This window comes from Neopelma chrysocephalum, unplaced genomic scaffold, assembly GCF_003984885.1.
Source record: "Neopelma chrysocephalum unplaced genomic scaffold, ASM398488v2 Primary Assembly neopelma1_80, whole genome shotgun sequence".
NCBI lineage: Eukaryota > Metazoa > Chordata > Aves > Passeriformes > Pipridae > Neopelma > Neopelma chrysocephalum.
Window position 1 is genome coordinate 994,615 of NW_020897741.1, and position 19,732 is coordinate 1,014,346.

Genomic DNA, 19,732 nt, shown 5'->3' on the forward strand with positions numbered 1-19,732 from the left:
CCTGACGTCACATGTGCTCTTGGGAGGATACATGGAGAAAACATTCCCTACACAAATGGTCAGAGCTGATTAACTACTAGGGGACGTTACCAGCTTAAGTGATGTATGATCACTTACAGTGGCCTAAGAGCCAAATGAGTCACATGAAGTAGAGCCAAGGATTCTCTCTGGGTTTCAAGTTACCAAAGTAAAAGCCTCTTGAAATAGGATATGAAGCAAAAAGAATGCCACAGCAGTTTCTGAATGTGTTGAAAAAGCTAAGCATTGGAAAGGAAAACTATAAAAATAATAATCTTTAAACTCAGTAAAACATAATGTAGTCTTGCAGTGTAATGCTTTTTCAACCACATTCCTGAGCTGTTACTGAGTAGATATGTAGGAAAACTAAGAAATGCATCAGAAAATCTAATTCAGTCCTGTCTAAACTACAAAGATGAATTATCCACTAAGCTGTGTGAGATGTCAGAGCTCCTGTGCTGGGTAGCCCTGCTTAATACAGGTCAGTGCAGCACCAGCACAGAGAGCTGCTGCTTGGCCAAGGAAAGATGAAGTCCGAAATGAACAGATGCATTTTAACATGCAATACCTGAAGGGAAGTGCCAACTGAACAGGCAACATCTTCTTTAATTAAAGTTGCATAGGAGTGGGGATAGCGAGAAGGACACATCTGATGGCTTGGTACAATTCGGCCATAAAAAGAAGACTGGATGCTGATGGTGGTTCTGTGAGGACATCTCAGGGAGACATATTCTCCATCGCAGGCATGGTCAGTGTAGTTCTTTAGTACCTGTGACATGTAACCTGCAAAAACCATGACAAAAACCATCATTACTGAAAGGCAGTTAATACTGAGGTGATTTACAGCAATGCAGCCTAACAAACACAAAACTAACAGGCAATGAGGGACACAGATTTTATTACTCATCTCACATACATGCAAAGAAGAGACACAGTGACATGGGAATTAGGGAGGCTTGGTGATTTGACCTTCAACCATGCTACAAATCCTTATTGGAAGCAATACTTGGATACTTCAAACTCTTAGTCCCATCATACCACTTATTTACAATGGCACAATACGAGAAGAGAGTTTCAGACCACATATGTGGAGCAGCACCTTCACTGTGAGGGCAGTCAAGCAGTGAAGCAGGTTGCCCAGAGAAGCTGTGCAATCTACATTCTTGGGGGTTTTCAGGATCTTACTGGATAAAGCCCTGAGCAACCTGGTCTGACATTCTAGAGCAGGAGATTAAACTAGAGAACTGAAATCCCTTCCAACCTCACTTTTCCCATAAAATTATGATCATGGGCAAGAAAGGCCCAGATGCAGACCCACATTCCATCCTGGCACCCCAGTCACATCTTTGATCTCCTTTCACAATATACCATTTAAATTCTTCTGGCTGCACCTTCTGTTCTAAGCCTTTGACACTAAAGTTTTGCTTTCTCTTCAGTTTTGCAAAGTTTCAATCTTTTTAGAAGGCAAACAGTATGCAGAACTAAATCTCTCCTTGTTTCTTAGGGGATTATGTTATCCACAGTAATAAAGTTGTCAACAAGAATAAAGTGAGGGACAAAGTCTCGTTAAAATTACACTTGAGTCACAATGGCTGATTGCTGTCAGGTTGCCGTGGAAACTCCCAAACAATTCTGACTTTACCACACTCAGGCATGAGGGGAAACCACTGTGTTGCTGGTCCAGAGAGATCTGTGGAGGGAACACTATAGCGTGTTCCATGTCAGTGCCAGCCACAGTCCCATTCAACCCAACACTTCTCTCTGCAATTGGTTCAGAAGTCCCCTTCCCGCTACTGTCCACCAACACAAGCCTATCAATAGCCACTACACAATTCCCTGTCCCTATCCTTCTCTTCCTCTGTAGAGGATATGATAAATAATGAGAAACTAAGGGCTAGTCTGTTCATCTAGGAGAGATAAGGAATAAGAAGAGTGGGATCTAATTACTGTGTTACATTAACTAAAGATCCAGAGGAACTGGAATCTGCAGAGGAAGACAGAGACAGGGCATTGTGGGATGGTTGCTGGTAGATTCTTTTCCTGAGAGGTAGAGTAGAGAGAAAAGGTAAAACCGTTAAGAGAAGCAAATAATCCCTGGACGAATTCCTAAAAGGGAACCTGAGAGTTCTTGTTTTTTTTTTAATTATGACTATTCTCTTGGTGGCCCATAATTACAGAATAACTCAGGTTGGCACCTCTGCAAGTCATCTAGTCCAGCCTTCTGTTCAAAGCAGGGCCAACTTAGTCCAGATTTCCCAAGGCCTTGTCCAGTTCTGAATACACCCAAGAGTGGGGCCTCTACAACCTCTCTGAGCAAACTTTGCCAATGCTTAACAACTTGCACAGTGAAAATTTTTTCTTTCCATGCAATTGGAATTTCCCATGCCATGACTTTTTTTGTTTGTTCCTTCTCTCTGGTTCTTTCATTGGTGCATTTTTGTACCCTTTGGTACCTTTCAGGGAGAAGACTGGTTCCATTTTGTCTATACCTTTACTTAATATAAAACAGTAATTAGATCCCACTCTCCTTATTCTTTACTTCTAGATGAACAGACCAGCTCCCTCAGTTTCTCATTGTTTATCACATGTTCCAGTACCTTTGCCTTCCTGGCAGCCAAAGACACTCTCTCCAGACTCTCAACACCTTGGCTACACTGAGGACCCAGCCTGGTATGAGTTACCGTTCAGTCTTGCTTCCTCACACTCACCATCCTGCCTTCCAAGACATGACAATGCACACAGGGAAACATATGTGGTTTGAGAGAATTGATGTGGCTTGCTCAGAATCATTCCCACATCAGCTCTAGCTATCCTTGTAGACACACCTGTAGGATATATTTTCCCCGCTAAGACAAATGGTCGCAGTGTTTTTTCTCTGTCTCTAAAGCCATATCCAGCAACTTCCTCTTACTATCCAAAATAATATGACCTATATCCAGAGCTTTTACTGGCAGTAGCTCTGCTTCCATACCAACACTGAAACCCAGCTCAGGAGTTCTGTGAAAGAACACTTATCTGAGCAAATTTCAAGGTGTCTAAAACAACTATAATCACTGTTCTTAGAGACAACCAACACACAGTAATTTAGCTTCAGCATCCAAGCTGCCACTGCAAGGGCTGGGTTCTCTGATTTCTCTAAATTTTAGCCTGTAGTTCTTATTTAGCAGTTCTGTTGCTGCAGCGCCTCAAGGTCTGTGCCAAATAAATATTTACTCAAATCAGCACATTAAATTCCAAGTCCTCAGGGCAGCATTTGCTCATAAGGAAAAGGCTGAGACATAGCCTACATAATTAGAGTAAGTGACAGGGCTGCATCAGATCAGGAAAGAGCACTATTTAATTTAGTACCTTTATCTCACTTGTTCAAGGAAACACTCTGGGATAAAATGAACTACTGAGGTGGATCTCCTTTCCCAGTCAGTAGAATGCATGCTCTGTGGGATACTGCACACCTAGTCCCCAATTTAGATCAGCTCTTCTCCCTCAAAAGTAAAGCAACTATACAAGATGGGTATCAGGAAAACTGCAGATTCAGAATATAACACAAAATGTTAAAACCCACTTTCCACGCTGTTACTCCAGCGCATTAGGACTTTTCCCTGAGGCTGACCTATTAGGGAGCCAAAGATATACAACCAAAGTGCAGTCAAGACTCTACTGGCTCCTTTGAATATTCAATTACTCTGTCAGAACAACCATCCTAGGGCATGCCTTTCATATTGCCAATTCAGGATCATAGAAGGTTCCAACCCCTGCAATTAGTGCACATCACTTGTTGAAACAACTCCTTCCTTTCGTCTTCCATCAGCAATCTCAAAATAACTTGAGTTTGTTCAAGCTCAAGATACTGAAGGGATTGAATGCTTTGATGGTGACTGACTAATAATAAACAAAGCACAATGTCTGAAACATCTGGCACTGACCACTGTCAGAGAGAAGATACTGGATTAGGCATGGGCATGGTCAGAGAGGAGATGATGTTCTTCAAAGAGCAAAAGGAAGTGCCTGTAGAGAATCAATGTTTTTTTTTCTCTTTAAGTGTGCCAGATTTGTACTATATCATTGGTAGTTCTTTTGAATGCATTGGCATTTCATTACCCACTGATTCACAGTTTGCTAATCCAAAATCCAAATTATTTTCAGGACCTTTGCTGATTTTTCAGTAACAAGTCTCCAAGCGACCTTTTGTACCATTACATGCAGTACCAGGGAGGGAATTACTGGGATGCTCCTTGGTGAATGAAGGTGCTTGAGGACTATAATGGCACTTGTATACCACGGTAAGAAGCATCCCATAAGTACACGAGGAAGAGCTTACAAAGCTCTTTGACTGTTTCCTGGAAAGCAGGAAAAAATCTCTTGGATGGTTGCAAGAACCTATTTTAGTTTAGTAAAATGATACAACAGATCACCAGTAGCTATTTATAGGCCACAGAATACGGCAGTCAAGAAACTGAGATGATAAAGGTGTTATCAGATGATGTCATCATTCCCACTCAAGTTTATGTCTCTGCATCGTTATCTGGGATATAAGCTGCAGTCTTACAAGTGTCTGCTCCAAACAAAGATAAGGCAGGCTACTTTTAAAGATGACCAAAGACATTTGCTATTCCTTTCCTCATCCATAAATTCTAGACTGTGAAATCATCATTGTCAGGTCTAGGACCTGAAGGCAAGGAATTATTTAAGAAAAATATTTTATGATTCTAAGATCCCATCTGTACTTCTACAGATAAATGTACTCTGTATTGTCGTGATTCATCTTGGAATGGAAGTGACATAAATTCTCATTATTTTATCAGGATTTTTTTTGTTTGTTCACTAATCTACCTGTCTAGGGAAGACAACGTTAAAGCAAGTGGTAATTTGAGCTTCTCTTTAAAAACTTATATTTCATTTTAAAATATGGTAAAAGCATAAAAGAAATCTAATGCATTAAGCTCACCAAAACTTTTCCAAATGCTACACGTCTTGAAAAGCTGAGATAACAAAAGCACTTACACAATATTTTGGGTTTAGTGCTTATCTTTTTTTTAAGGATTGTCTCAAGGACATGGGATCTTTGATGGTAGGCTTTCTTACTCCCAAATTAAATCAATGTATAGGACTCGAGAGCTAAACATCTCCTTGATTCAGAAGACCAGTATCACTACCAAAGCAGGGATTTGCATTCTGAAGACAGAATAAACAACCAAAAGGAACACATCACAGAAATGATAGATCATTTTTCCCTCTAACAAGAAGGAAATGTTCCTTTCAAACACCACTTGCAATTTATTTTTCCAAAGTGCAGAGTTTGCCTCCTATCAGTCATCAGCAATTATTCTTCACTAGTCACCAAACACAATGCTTAATGCTGACTGTAACTTTATCCCTCCCAGCAATGTCAGCTCCCAAGAATGATTTGAACCATTGCCTCTACAGGAAACTGTTGCTCGGTTCTCATCCAACAGTCAGTTCTAAACTTGCATAGGCAAGGTAGAGAAACATAACAGTTTCATACAGAATATCATCATTTTACAGGAACTGTAAATCTAAACATCATCCTTTACTTACTTTCATGGAGCTACAGCCCTACCTTTTTAAAACCAAAGCAGCTGATGAAGTGGTTCACAAAACCACAGATGGTATAAGAGAGTCCACCCCATTCAGAAGTAGGATAATACACCTTCCAGTACGTAAAGGGGGCTAGAGAGTGACATTTCACAAGGGTGTGTAGTGATGGGACAAGGCAGAATGGCTTTAAACTAAAAGAGTCTCCTCTTAGGAAGAAATTATTTACTGCGAGGGTGGTGAGGCACTGGAACAGGTTGCCCAGAGAGGTTGTAGATCCCACATCCCTGGAGCATCCCGGATCGTGAGCAACCTGGTCTAGTGGAAAGTGTCCCTGCTCATGGCAGGGGGGTTGCAATGAGACAGCCTTTAAGGTCTATGATTCTAAGAGTCTGTGATAATAGTAGAGCACACAAACACTCATCCATGTATCCTATTTAACCATAAACCATACTGGTTGTCTAAAACCAGTAAGTCCTCTTCTCCTGTTTCCACTATAAACAGTTCTAGTTTTACTTGACAAGGCACATAGCAACAGACCAGCTCACCAATCATCAGAACAAAAATGTCATCTTCCCCAGGAAACATCTCTGTGGGAACATGCTGGAAGAATAGAAACAATCACAATCACAATAAAACCAACTCTTTTTACAGCTTGGATATGATCCAAGCCTTCTAATAAATTACAAGAAAACTCAAAGGATTCTAATGGTTAATGAACTACTACATATAATTAAAGCCAGAGCCTCATTAATATCTGCATCAAGCTATATCCAAGCTATTGTAATGTCTTCTTAAAATATCCCGTTTTGAGCTCTTGTGGTTAAAAATACAGAAGTGCATACATATCATAGAGAAAAATCAACCTCATGAAAAAGGACATTATACTTAGAAATAAGCTATGTTCTATTATCTGAAACACATGGAGTCACTGTAATTAACTGCGCTAGTCAATAAAGTATTCCCTTGTTGCTGGTTGACACATATTCGTTTATTTTTAATCCTCTTATTTTCCAAATCCATATTGTTGTTTTCAGTATCTACTGCTATTTTCTTCTAGTTTCCTTAGCTTCCTTGTAGATGTTTTAGAGACACTGAAAAATTCTGCAAAACAGAACTTTTTACCAGGTGAGACTTTAATTGGATACCTTTCTGAAGCTCAGACTACCCCTAAACCACATTGTTTTTCAGGTAGGCTATGGATTGGAGAATTTCAGCTTATTCTTTATATGCAGAGCACTGATACTCGTAACATCTCACAGAAACGGTGCTAAGGCAGTGGAATCGAGTGACATGCCACGAGGATGGGCCAACAGGGCTGAAATGTGACCCCAGGCAAGGCTTGAAGCCAGAGCAGGGAACTCAATGAATGCATTTCATACCAGGCATTACTGATAATCCTGTGGTTGCAGCAGTAAAAGCAGCTCTCTCAAACCACAGAGCAGCCTACTAGGGACAAGTAGGGTTTGTTTTGCTTTGTTATTAATACAGGAGATTAAAACTTGCTATTACAGACCTTCTACAGAGAGATTTGCTTTCACTTCAGCTACTCCCCAAGCCTTTCACCTTTCAGACACAGTACAGCTCTGAATAAACTTGAACATATTGTTAGCATATTTAGGAAAATATTCTTATTTTAAATGAACAGTTCCTTGCCCGCTATCTGATCTTCTGTACTGCAGTTATGGCCCCAAATAGCATCCAGTGCTAATTCATAAAAATGGCTTTGAAACAAGAGGGAATTTAGAACGGCAGCTGACTGCCAGCATTTCAAGGCTAAACAAGGTAAGGTTTTGTAAATGCTGAGCAGTATTTCATAGGTCTCCTGGGTTTGTGTAAGGATGAGAAGGTACTGAAAATTAGATTGGTGAAGGCTAGGGGTGACAGGAATGAATTATGGTCATTTTCATCTCTGCAGGCTTGAATATTACACAGATACTACTGAGGATTATTGCTAATTAATCCCTTAAATTCCCTGACTGCAAACTCCTACAGAATTTAATAAAACACTTCAGCCTTTCCACAAACTGTTGGAGTTACTCTGGAGAATGTAATAAGCAACTTGAACTGCAAGTATTTGGGGTCTATAACTTTTAACAATTAGTCTAAAAATTCGATACAAAAATCTTTTTTGCTATTTGAACATCATCTTAGATGATTTTCTTCAAATGTCTCTTAAATCCATGGTTTCTTGAGAACTTACTTTCTTTTAAAACAAGTTTTAAAAGTCCTTATGGCTAGGGAGGTTTATTTTTTTTCTGATCTTCCAGATTTTGAAAAAGGAAGGGAGCAGTTTAAAAAAAATTTATTTTTTTTATGCTTGTCTTTCTAGAATCAGTGAATATTTATCCCGGAAGGGCCTCCTGCAGGTGACCTAGCCCAAACTGCTGCTCAGAGTAAGGCCAATATCAAAGTGAGATCAAGCAGCTCAGCCCTAAACAAGGGCTACCAAGGACAGTGACCCTCCAGCCTCTAAAACACCCATGCCAGGGTTTCACCGTCCTTCTCATTCAAATGTTTTTTCAAATAAGTGCTCAGAATTTTCCCTGTCCAGCTCACATCTCTTGCCTTCTGCTTTTTTAGTCTGCACCTCTGAGAGGAGTCTAGATTTGGTGTATCTATATCCATTTTTAGGATGCAGAAGGAAGCATCTGGATGCCTTCTCTTCTCCATCATCCCCTCCTACACCATGTTCTTCAGCCCCAAACTGTCCTACTGGCCCTCCCCTGGACTCCCTCCAGTTTGTTTTTCTTATAATCATGTACCAGTATCATGACTTGTAATTCAAGAGGCTGACCCTTCACTTCCTTTGGATTTACGGAATTTTTAAAAAACTCTTGTTTCACTATCTGTATGGTTGCAGGCAGCCATGATGTTGAAGGAAATTTGACAGCACAGAGAATTTGGCTGGAAGGCACTGCACCAGGACTTTGGCAACTTGCCACCCTCTCTCCAGCTACTTATTCCCACTCCCTTATTTCAGATAAAAGCCTGTTCCAATGATCCATGTTCATGTGCATGTATGGGGGTGACAGCAGCCAGAGCTGGACCACAGGTCAGAGGGTCCATGATTGTGTCCTGCCACCACAGCAAGTGAGGGTGTGCAGTGTGTAGGTCCATCCATCTGTGATCACCAGTGACTATCAAGATGGACTAGCTGGCAAGGAGAATAAAAGCTTTGGGAGCCAGATATGAAAGAAGCCAAAAGTCTGGGTCAAATACTGGAGAGACCAGAGAGGATGTGAGTTGTCGACAGGAGAGGCCAGGAGGTTCAAGCCAGGGAAGACCAGGCCTCAGGGAGTCAACTGAGAGACCCGTCTGCACACACACATCTGTGTGTGAGGGGACTAAGGATGGGACACCCCTGTGCCAGCTGCTGCATGGACTGTCTATGGATCCACAATGACTGTATGTGTGCATAGTTTCTACTAACAGGCTGTCATCCTGCTCAGCTGGAGAGGGGAACAGGATGAGGCCACTGGTGCTGTTTGTGTTTACATGAGTCCAGAGTGTTTCTGCCTGTGATCTGTGTGGCCTGGCAGACTCACACTGTCAGGAACAGAAGCTCACCATCCCAGCTGCCCACACCTGGGGACACAGGGCTGTTGCTGCCCTGCCTCTATCAGGCTGCCAGATTTGGCAACTCCTAGCATTTCCCACTAAAAATTGCATGTGTGTGTACATGTGTATATATATAAGTCCAAGAAGCATTTGGACAACGTTCTCAGGCACAAAGTGTGATTCTTGGGGTGTCCTGCATAGGGTTAGGAGTTGGACTCGATTATCCTGATGCATCCCTTCCAATTCAGCTTATTCTGTTCTCTGATTCTATTCTATTCTATAATATATTTATATGGAGACATATAAACATGCATGTTAAAAAAAACAACATCCAAGCAACCTTGCAAAATATTTACACAATTTAAGTTGCAGAAGAAGACTGAACCCCACAATAACTGTGGAGTTCATTTTTTGCAGTGCTAAATTTCTTAGAACGCTTTGTTAAAATAGTGTTATAGCATTATAAATATTAATACATTATGTAATTAATATGTTAAAGTTACAGCATTATAAATATTAATGTCTTACTTTAATTGGAAAAAAGTATAATTTAGCATGCATTAGTATGTATTATGTATCAATCATATAAACTATATTGCACATAGCACAATCATATTTATAAAATATATCTTATAGCATAACCTAAAGATAATTGCCAGGTCGCCTTAAGAAGCCTTATGGGGTTTGTTCAGTACTCAGAGAATGAGAGCTGTAATTTTCAGAGAGATTTAGAGTATACTTCTAACAGCCCCTAAAGGTCAATTCCACGCTCTGTGACAAGCTGGGCACTATTTCATTCCAGAGATACAGCTGCAGTAAGTGTTAAGGTCATCACTTTATAGCTGAAGGAACTACACGGGTGATACTTCCTAAGCATCATCAATTGGCTCTTTTGCCTTGGCTCTCAACCAAGTCCTTTCCAAAACACAGTCATCTCACACATAAATCACAGCACTGCTCACTCTGGCCTTGCCATTGCATTCTAAGTAGCAATAAAGTGATCACAACACCAAGGTCACATAGCTCTTCTAAATTAAGGTTTATTTTTTTCAAAGGACAGTTTTCTCTAGGTGGCTCATATACAAGAGATTTTTAACAACAAAACTACAGTGATATAATTAGGCTGCCATAATGATACCCATATAATTTTCTACAGTACATGCATAACTACCAATGCACCTTTTCTTGTGTACGCAAGTCTCACTGGTGGTCATTTGGACTTGCACTTTCACAATAAAGTCCAGTTGATCCCACCCCTTCTGGTGAAAATTCTTACAGAAAACAAATTTGACCTTGAAAATCAACATAATTACAAAAGCAAATGGGAAGAACCTAGCTAAGAAAAAACAATACCAAAGCTTTGCCCCCTCCTGCAGCAGAAAGCAGCACTGCCTGTAGTGAAGATCAAGAGCTCAAACAGGGTCTGTCCCCACACTCAGCCATTCTTACAAGCATCACTGGGTCTTAGGACAAGAGACTGACAGCTGTTCTTCACCTTCTGGTCCAGTCACTAAAATTTCTGAAATCAAATTTGTGCCATTTCTCAAGGGCCATGGGCCAACTTACTCATGTGTTGCCCACATGATTAACCAATTCTTATGTAACAGGGAAAGGAGTCAGGAACTGGATCCATGCACCTCCCTCAGGACATACTCTGAGTTCACTGAAGGTCTCACTACTTATTCAAGCAGCCAAGAACATTTTATGGGGAGTAACATGTCCCTCCATCACGTAACCCATGAAATAGAATAGAATAAAATAGAACGGCACAGGATAGCACAGGATTTCCACTTCCATGGCCTGTGTTGTGCATCTGCAAACAATCACTGTCACACTTTCTCCTCACCCAGAAAAGAAGCACCCTCTAAGTCTCTGCAAGGCACCTTTATCTCCATCAAATTCCTTCTTGGGCCCCCCTTAGCCGTATCACCCACAGAAAAGTCAATGCAGGTGAGCACAGTGCCTAACAACAGCTTCCTGGTGCACCCTCATGCCCAATGAATGCACCTTCTGCTTTTTCCTCTAGTATTTTGAAAGCATAAGGCTTACCAGTTCACCATAAACTGAAGAAAATTCAGTCCTGAACCTTCTCTGGAAGTAGGAAACACTCAGCATCTGTCATGAAAGCAGCTGCTGTCTATCTCTGGTAAGGTCTGTGACAGCTCATTCATGTCCCCACACGGTGTGACAGAGTAGCAACCTGGGAAGGTTGGGAATGGCCCAATTTGACCAAAATACAGACTTTCACCATTGCAAACATAGAGGGAAGGGTTTGTTTCTGTAATGGAAACATGTAGCAAGGGAACTATAAATCAGCCTTACTATAGCCATGAGCCTCAGCAGAGCTATAGCAGAAGACAAGGCTAAAAGCAGCCTGCCCTTTACCCAGAGCTTTATTGGGAGTCACAGGGAAGTATCCTGTTACCACTCAAATTAGAAGAAACCTTTTGCATAGCATATCACTCTGGGACAAAAAAGTGGTTATTTGACCACACAAGTGACAGACAAGACTTTATGTGCACTGACGATTCTCTTAGCAAATCAAGAATTAAGCCATGACAATCTGACAAGGGCTAAAAGACACCAACACTAAATAAACAGATTTCTGCCCATTCACAAGAAATTTTTCTGGCAGGACTATAAGTACAGAGAGATGGCAGTTTTATTTAGACTAGGGCAAATGGCAGAAGGGAAGGCAAAAGTGCATAACCCCACAGGAGCTGCTGCTAAAACCATGACAAACAGATTTGAGTGCTTTCCACACAGTGCCAGGAGCCAGCTCTGGGGCTCTCAGAGTGACCATACATCCCTGAAAACAGCAGATTTCAACTGGCAGGTGAAAATGTTGAAAAATTCCTGTTATCCCAGAGAGCAAATCTGAAATCCTGTTACCTTGCTTGAAATAATATGGAATGACTTACACATGCAAATACCAGCTTGGCAGTGAAAAGCTTTCCTACAGGAAAATACTTCCCATCAGGCTGTGGTCTCTCTCTCTGATTTTAACAAGCGCTTCAATGCTCTAATGGTCATTTTTATTAAAATATTTTTGCATCGCAAACTGTGAAATTCAAGGGCTCCCCCATTTGCTGCTGTGTAATGAGGGTAAGGGATAGGCAAATCTCCATGCACAAGGAGTTCAAATCACTCTGGGTTGCTTTACCACCTAGCAATTTTTCCACTGAAGAAGAAGGAAATTTGGGGGGGGGAAGAGAAATTACTACCTGTGGTGGGAAGGGCAGCTACTGCTCCCAGACTAACAGCATGAGCTCTGCTGAGACACTGCAGAGAACCCACAGTTGTGATTTCCCTCTAGACTAGAGACCTTGTGTTTAATTCTCCTAGAACTCGTGTCCCAAGAAAATTCAAAAATAAGGCAAAAGCTCATTTCCAGCACTGGGATTTTAACATCTCCCTTTTCCTTCTGCTTTACATTCCATATTTTATTTACTCTATTTTAGGGTCGATTTGTCAAATTTAATGAAAGCAACAGCTCTGAAATAAACTTGCATCCTTTTCCCCAGGACCTGCAATAAGAACTATGGTGCTGCCCTCCACATGACCTTCGCCTGTGAAATGCATATTTCTCTTTGCTTTGGCCAGGCCTTGGCAGCTTTATGAACCCCAAGAGAGGAAAGGAGATGAGGAGAGACTGAAGACAAGATAGAAAAGGCTAAACAGTGAAAGAATAAAGCAGAGTAGGGGAAAAAGAAGGAAATTAAAAAGGAAAAGCAAAAGGAGATGCAGGCTATAGTAGACATATAAAAAAATCTCTTTCTCATTTGTCAATTAGAAGTGTAGTCCCAGCAGCTTATCCTACCAGCAAGAATCAGTTGGAAGCATTGTGGAGACTGAGTCACTTGAAACTGGAGGAACAGAGAGCAGCCTCAAAATAGTAGAAAGGAGAAAAATAAAGATTTTGAGCAAGAATATCCTTTTGTAAGTGACCTCTCTTTATGTCCCCATGTGATCAAGTTCCAAATCATACCTGCTTGCAGAAAGGACTGTGTTACCCAGAGATAAAAATTATCCAGGAAAAAAGGAAGTTCTGACTGGCTGTGAAAATAGAAGAAATAATAAAAAAAAAAAGTAGGTTTTCATAAGTGTCCCCTAATTTCTAATATGCTCTATATCTGATGACTTGACTAAAACCCTCAAATATTGCCTTAACAGAACAAGCAGTGTGTTTTATCTGCCACAACCGGGTAAAACTGTCAGATCAGCATCTTCTGCTTAAGCCATTGACTTCAGCCAAGAGGGAATTTATTATTCACCAGCAACTGGACAACTTTAAGCCACAGTAAATGTTGTCAGGGTAGCAGAAATTATGATTTCAGAGGTAAATTGCTCTTTATTGTTTGATATAAACAATACTAACAAAAGACAGGCATCCCGAGCATCACCACTTGAGCTGTCAGGCTGACCAACCAGTTTGAAGCCAACTAACCTTAATTTACCACATACTCCTCCTGGAAAACACATTGCAGGAATGGACAGGAAATTAGTACTTGGGAGTAAAGGCAGGATGGTCTCTGTACCTTGGGCTGAAGATCATTAATGCAGGGCTTCCTCTCCACTTGTTAAACAAGCTATACCTTCCTGGTGAAAAGCCTTGCCTGTCTCAAAGTATCTCACCAATTTAACTGCAGTTCTATTTTTCCTGAAGAATCACATCATTTGACCACAGAACTTGTAGTGTTCTTGTTGAGGCTTTAAAAATTACAGGTTAAATTAGTTTATCCTAGTTTAGGCTTCATTATCTAGACCTATTAGATCGTTGTGCTCAGACTTGTTCTTTTTCTTCCATCTGTGGGAAGGTGGCTTTGCTTCCTAGCTGGGCAAAGCCACAGCATGGAGGAAAACTTCCATTTAGAAGACTACCCCTTACAGCCCACCATGTATGGGGTTTAGCTACCATTTGAGCTCTCTCTATGAAGTCAGCAGAAAGAAGAAAGCTCTGTCAGGTGTGAAATATATTATTCCAAAGTAGATGTTGAACTGAAAAAAGGAGTAGAGGTCAGACAAACTGTATCTGAAACTGGTTTACCCCTCTCTGCTGAGGAAGCCCAATCTAACAAGCTCAAACATGATCCCTCTGGGGTCCCACAGATGAAGGAGGGTTTATGGCACAGCAATGCAGTGGGTGCTGTGCTAGAATATAGCCTTTGGAGAGACTCTGGTGTTCTTCAGTCTCTGCTATTCCTAAAGTTTTGCTGCCACTGTAACTTTTGTCTTTAGAACCTTAAATTACCCTAAAGTGGTTCCCTCAGAAAAACAAAAGAAAAACTCCATTTATGTAAACAAATAAAACATACCCAGACTCAATCCATAGCCCTGAGGGAGAAGGACAAAACACCACTAGCTTGACTGATAAGCTAAAATGACAACATTCTTCTCCTTGTCCCCAAAACAAGTGAAGTTGTCTATTTGGATAGCCTGCACTCTCCCTTGAGCCATGCCCTGACAACAACTAGGAACTTGCTAGTTAGTGCAGGTCCAAATGGTGACCCTGTATATACAAAACCTTGGACAGAATAATTGTGTGGCAATGGTCAGCACATCCCCTGACACTGTTTAGTTTACTAATATAAAGGTTTAACCATACTAATTTAGTTCCTCAGGACCAAAGGGGCATTCAAACAGTTTCTACCTCCTCCCTGTTGCCATCAATGGATTCAAGCTGAAGGCGGGCAGGGTTAGATTAGGTATGAGGAAGAAATTTTTTACAGTGGGGATGGTGAGGCACTGGAACAGGTTATGGTGGAGAAGTTGTGGCTGCCCCATCCCTGGAAATGTTCAAGGCCATGTTGGATGGGGCTCTGAGCAACCTAGTCTAGTGGAAGGTGTCCCTGCCCATGGCAGGGAAGTTGGAACTGGATGATCTTTAAGGCCGCTTCCAACCCAAACCATTCCATGATTCTATGATCAAGAATTGACACCTCAGTCTGCCAGCTGAAGGGATAGAGAAGAGTTCCCAGCACACCTCACCTGGTATCAGTTTCATCTGCATCTCAGTTTCCCAAATATCAGTTGAAGATGATCCCATTTCTATACTCTTTGGAAGGCCAGGAAAAAAAATAAGGACCTGAGAATGTGAAGTAACAGGGGTCACAGAAAGCCTGGGGATAAAAAGATATAAATGCATACTGATTTTTATCCAGGAGCACTCAGTAGCACTTCAAGACATGACAAAAATGATGAAAGGCTACATAAAGAGAAGGAACTGCTTAGTCTGGAATATAAGTTAATAATAATAATAATAATAATAATAATAATAATAATAATAAAGACATCTGACTAACAGAGAAAAGACAGAACAGCCCCATTCTACCACATCACCCCAATCATCTCTACAAAGCCAATAAGAGAGAACACAAAAGGTATTTTTCTACGAGGTCCCATTTCTCCCCACCTCTCACTGAGGCCATTCCCCATATTTGCAACTTCTTTCAAAGACAGAAATAATATTTGGCTTCCTTGGCAACAAAGAACAAAGGGACAATAGAAACCCAGCAGTGGAATTTATGAAGGCACATACTGCACTAACCTCTTGCATGGGGACAGCAATCAGGCAGGGCCAAAAGGCCCCTGCAAAACAGCAGCTAGAAAAGCTTTTTGGCTAAAAGTATTTGTGCTGCTTTGACACAGAGCAGTTGTTTTGACTAATAGGATGGAGAAGGGGATTTCTTTAGCAGAGTAACACTTGGAAGGGCTCTTTGCCTCACAGCTGTAACAGCAACTCCATCCACAGCACACATTTTTCCTCCTACCTATTGTATTACAGGACCAAAGCACAACACAGGCCCAAACATCTTCAGGGGCGGCGACTGCGAAACTCAGTGAGAATTGTGCTCATATATGGACAGTGTTACAGCTGAAGGCTATGATTAAACTGCAAGACCTAGGACCATTTCCCAGTTGTTGGATCTGAGTGCACTTCCCAGCTGTATCCCAACCTCATGCTGAAAGCAGACACATCATCCCTCCCCAGAAAAGGTGATTGATTGGTTGATTGACTGATTGATTGATTATTTCTCTTCAGACAGCTTTAATCAATGAATGTCCTCTCCTATATTGTCCTGGTCTGGGACAGGACAGCGAACTGCAAGCAGCTTTTCTGCTGTTGAGGTTAATGATAAGTTTTTTGTTACACTAGGGAGCATTTCTGAACCTGTGTGTGATATGCAGATGAAACATAACTGGTAGAAGCAGTTGATGGACCAGATGGTTGTTCCATCAGACAAAGAGAATCTTGACAATATGCAGAAATGAGCAAACAGGATTCTCATGAATTTTAAAAAAGGGAAAATGAGAAGTCTGCTCATGGAGAGTAGTATCCCTGTGTACTATGTTGGGGAACAACAGGCTGGAAAGCAGCTTTGTCAGAAAGGACCAGGGCATGCTGATGGACACCAAGGTGATCACGAGCCAGTGAGGTGCCCTCACAGCAAAGGCAACACTGGTAGGAGTATCACAGCAGTTCAGGAGAGGAAAGCCTGCCCATCAGCACTGGTGAGACCCATCTGGAGTGTTGTGCCCAGTTCTGGATTCCCCAGTGCAAGAGACATGGACATACCAGTGCGAGTGCAGCAAAAGGCCACAAAGATCAAGGGACTGAAGTAACTGTTACATGTAGAAAGGCTGAGAAAGCTGGGACTGTTTAGACCGGAGAAGGTTCAGGGGGATCTTGTCAATGTATAAATAACTGATGGGACAGGGAGTAAAGAAGACAGTCAGACTCTTCTGTATGGTATCCAGTGAGTGAACAAGAGGCAATGGGAACCAAATACAGGAAATTCCATTTAAACATATGTGTATAACTGTGAGGGTGGTCAAACACTGGAATGGATTGCCAAGAGTCTCCAAACCGGCAGATATTCAAAATCAAACTAGACACGGCCCTGAGAAACCTGCTGTGGGTGACCCTACTCTAAGCAGATATGTTGAACAAGATGACCTTAGAGGCCTTTTCCAACCTAAATGATCTCACAATTCTATGATTTCATGAATATCTTCCAAGCCCAGACATTCTCTGATATCAAGCCCCCTCTCAGGATGCATTGAACAAGCCCCAGACTCCTTCAAAATAACTTGGGAAAAACCCTCATCTAAAGTTGGAGTTCTGTTACTCATGACCCCAGGTGCATTTCAGCATCATCTCAGCTCTGCTCACACAGATGCCTATTAGTTACACTTGAACTATCCAGCGACAGAGTTCATGGAAGCAAGAAAAGGCTTTCCCAGGTACATCTCCTGGACAAGCAGCATCACTGACCTTTATAAACATTATCATTCAAGCAAACTGCTGCTCCAGACAATGGAAATGGCACTTGACACTCTGACTGCTGAGTAAGCACTGTAACAAGATCACCTTTCAGGATTTGTTTAGTCTTCACATTTATGTTTATTAATTAGATTTACTCTGATGCAGACATGGAGAGTGCTACAGCAACACAGTTTTAGATAATGAAATACGAAAAATTTGTTATGAGTCTTACATAATGATTCAGTGCCCAGATGTTACACAACTAACAGCAAGTCTGCTTGATTACTCCTTCTGAAGTTTGCTCTCCAAATCTTAACAAATGCTTTCTTGGATCATCACAAACAATCTCTCACCAAGAGGAGAAAAATCACCTGGCAAGTGAAGAGATTATGTGACACAGTCACTGGGAAGCAACTGCTGCTTCCACAACACACCTCACTCTCTGCAAAGAGAGCTGCTTTCCACGTCCAGAAAAAAATGCCATGCTAAGAGTGCTACAGAAAATGGTCCAGCAGACGCAAGACAGCTTGACCTCCCAAGACAGTTATCCCCCCAAGACAGTTTCAAAAGGAAGGACAACCTGCTTGTGAGCAAATTCCATGCTGACAGAAACTCTGCACTTTGAGGTCTATTCTCACACACACTTGCTGGCAAAAAGGACTCCATAGGGAGGAAGGTTCAGCCTCCCCTCAGGACTAGTGAAGAGAAGCAGGCATTCCTGTAGTGTCTGATGCTAAAGCATACATCTAACCCAGGTCTGGAGTGTCACACACTGAAAGTACTGCCAAGTATGGCTGCAGGTACTGAAGTTTAGTGATAAGTCACAGAAAAAAGTCAATGTAAGTAAATTCAAAGTAACGCATGATAGAAGTTTTGGAGTAGTAACAGTTCTGTGAAAATATAAAAAACAATATTCACTAATAACCAGGAAAAAATACTAGGAATTGTTAGGAAGGAATAGGTGTCACTGCATAACCATCCAAGGACTAATATCCAGAAGACTGTCTGCATTTCTAGATTCTTCTCCCATCTTCCTCCTCACTCAGAAATCATGCAGGGAACTGAGAGTCATTTAAGAGAAAGGTGTTAAATTGCAACTACTCCGCTTCTACCTGGAAGACAGACAACTGGGATGTGTGACAGATCACACAGAAAGTGGAGGCGAGATGAAGGGATTGAAAGTGCTGCTTCTTTCAACCAAGAAAAAAAAAAGGAAAAAAAAGGAAAAAAAGTTTGTGTAGAGGCATCAAATGAGTTAAACAAAAGAAACCATTTTCTTACCACCTGGAAGTTGGGCTGTGGCACTCATGGCCACTGCACTTCTGCAGGTCTCAAACATTCACATGGAGTAAAAACACCACATCAGTGAATGGAAGAAAAATCCATCAAGAACTAGTGAACTCACACACACTCTTGATTTAAGAAGTTCTTGAGCTGTGAGGGTGGTCAAACACTAGAACAGGTTGTCCAGAGTGGTTATGGGTGATCCTTTGGTCTAAGCTGGTACAGCTGCTCTTACATGACGTTGAAAGTGCCTACATCTCTGCAGCACCTATACAGGGAGCCAAGGATGAGGATCTCAGATATAGAAATCTGCATGGTAGACTTAGAAGAAGTTAGGACAGAGTAATCCGAACCCTACTTTTCATTGAGTTTTGCTCTCAAGCTACCGAATCTGTCAGAATGTAAAAGAGCACGAATAATAATAATAGTTGAAATCTCTGGAAATAAGCTGGAGCATATTTGGTAACGTGTTACTACAGTAGAAAAGTCAGCAGGCTTCCCTTACTAGCAGATAAAGAAATAGTGGAAAGGAACATCTTTGTCAAAATCCCTTGAAGACTGGCCATTGTAGAGCACTTCAGCATCAGGTGGCAGGTTTATTAATTCAGTCTCTCCATCTGATTACAGTATCTGTCCCTGTTTCCATTGCCCAGAGCTATGGTACTGAGGTGGATTGTATTAAGCCAAGTTAAAGACAAAAGAGGAAGAAAAGTGAAACAGGAGAACAGCAGAGAGCATGGAGATGAAAGACACACAGGAAGGCATTGGATTAATGGACAAGCATTTATGTTGTGATCAGCTAATGCACAGAGATTAGCATGCAAGGTATTTTTCTGAAGAAAAAATAACGTCCTGTCAGCCACAACATGATGTACAAAAGACAAAACAGCCAAATGTCTAGGAAGCTGTAACTCCATCTTCCCTTCACTGTCTCTCACCCTTGGGGTAGGAGGGGAGTAAGCCAGGAGAAAGGTTAGGGCACAAAAACAGCAGTGGGGAATTGGCAGAATGCCTCAGGTTCTGTGGAGCAGAACTGTCCCTCCCACAGGA

The 19,732-nt window shown here is 41.5% G+C and overlaps 1 protein-coding gene across 1 annotated transcript in view; it reads right to left on the reverse strand.

Annotated features, from left to right (window-relative positions):
- The window catches only part of EVA1A (eva-1 homolog A, regulator of programmed cell death), a 156,954-nt gene extending 147,880 nt beyond the window's left edge, over positions 1-9,074 (reverse strand). Inside the window, exons 1-2 of the mRNA XM_027690103.1 lie at positions 9,005-9,074; positions 587-801 (exon numbers count right to left, since the gene is read on the reverse strand). Of these exons, the coding sequence (XP_027545904.1) occupies positions 587-801; positions 9,005-9,014 (225 nt within the window). The 5' untranslated portion in view covers positions 9,015-9,074. The remainder of the gene's footprint in view (positions 1-586; positions 802-9,004) is intronic.
- Positions 9,075-19,732: the final 10,658 nt, after the last annotated feature.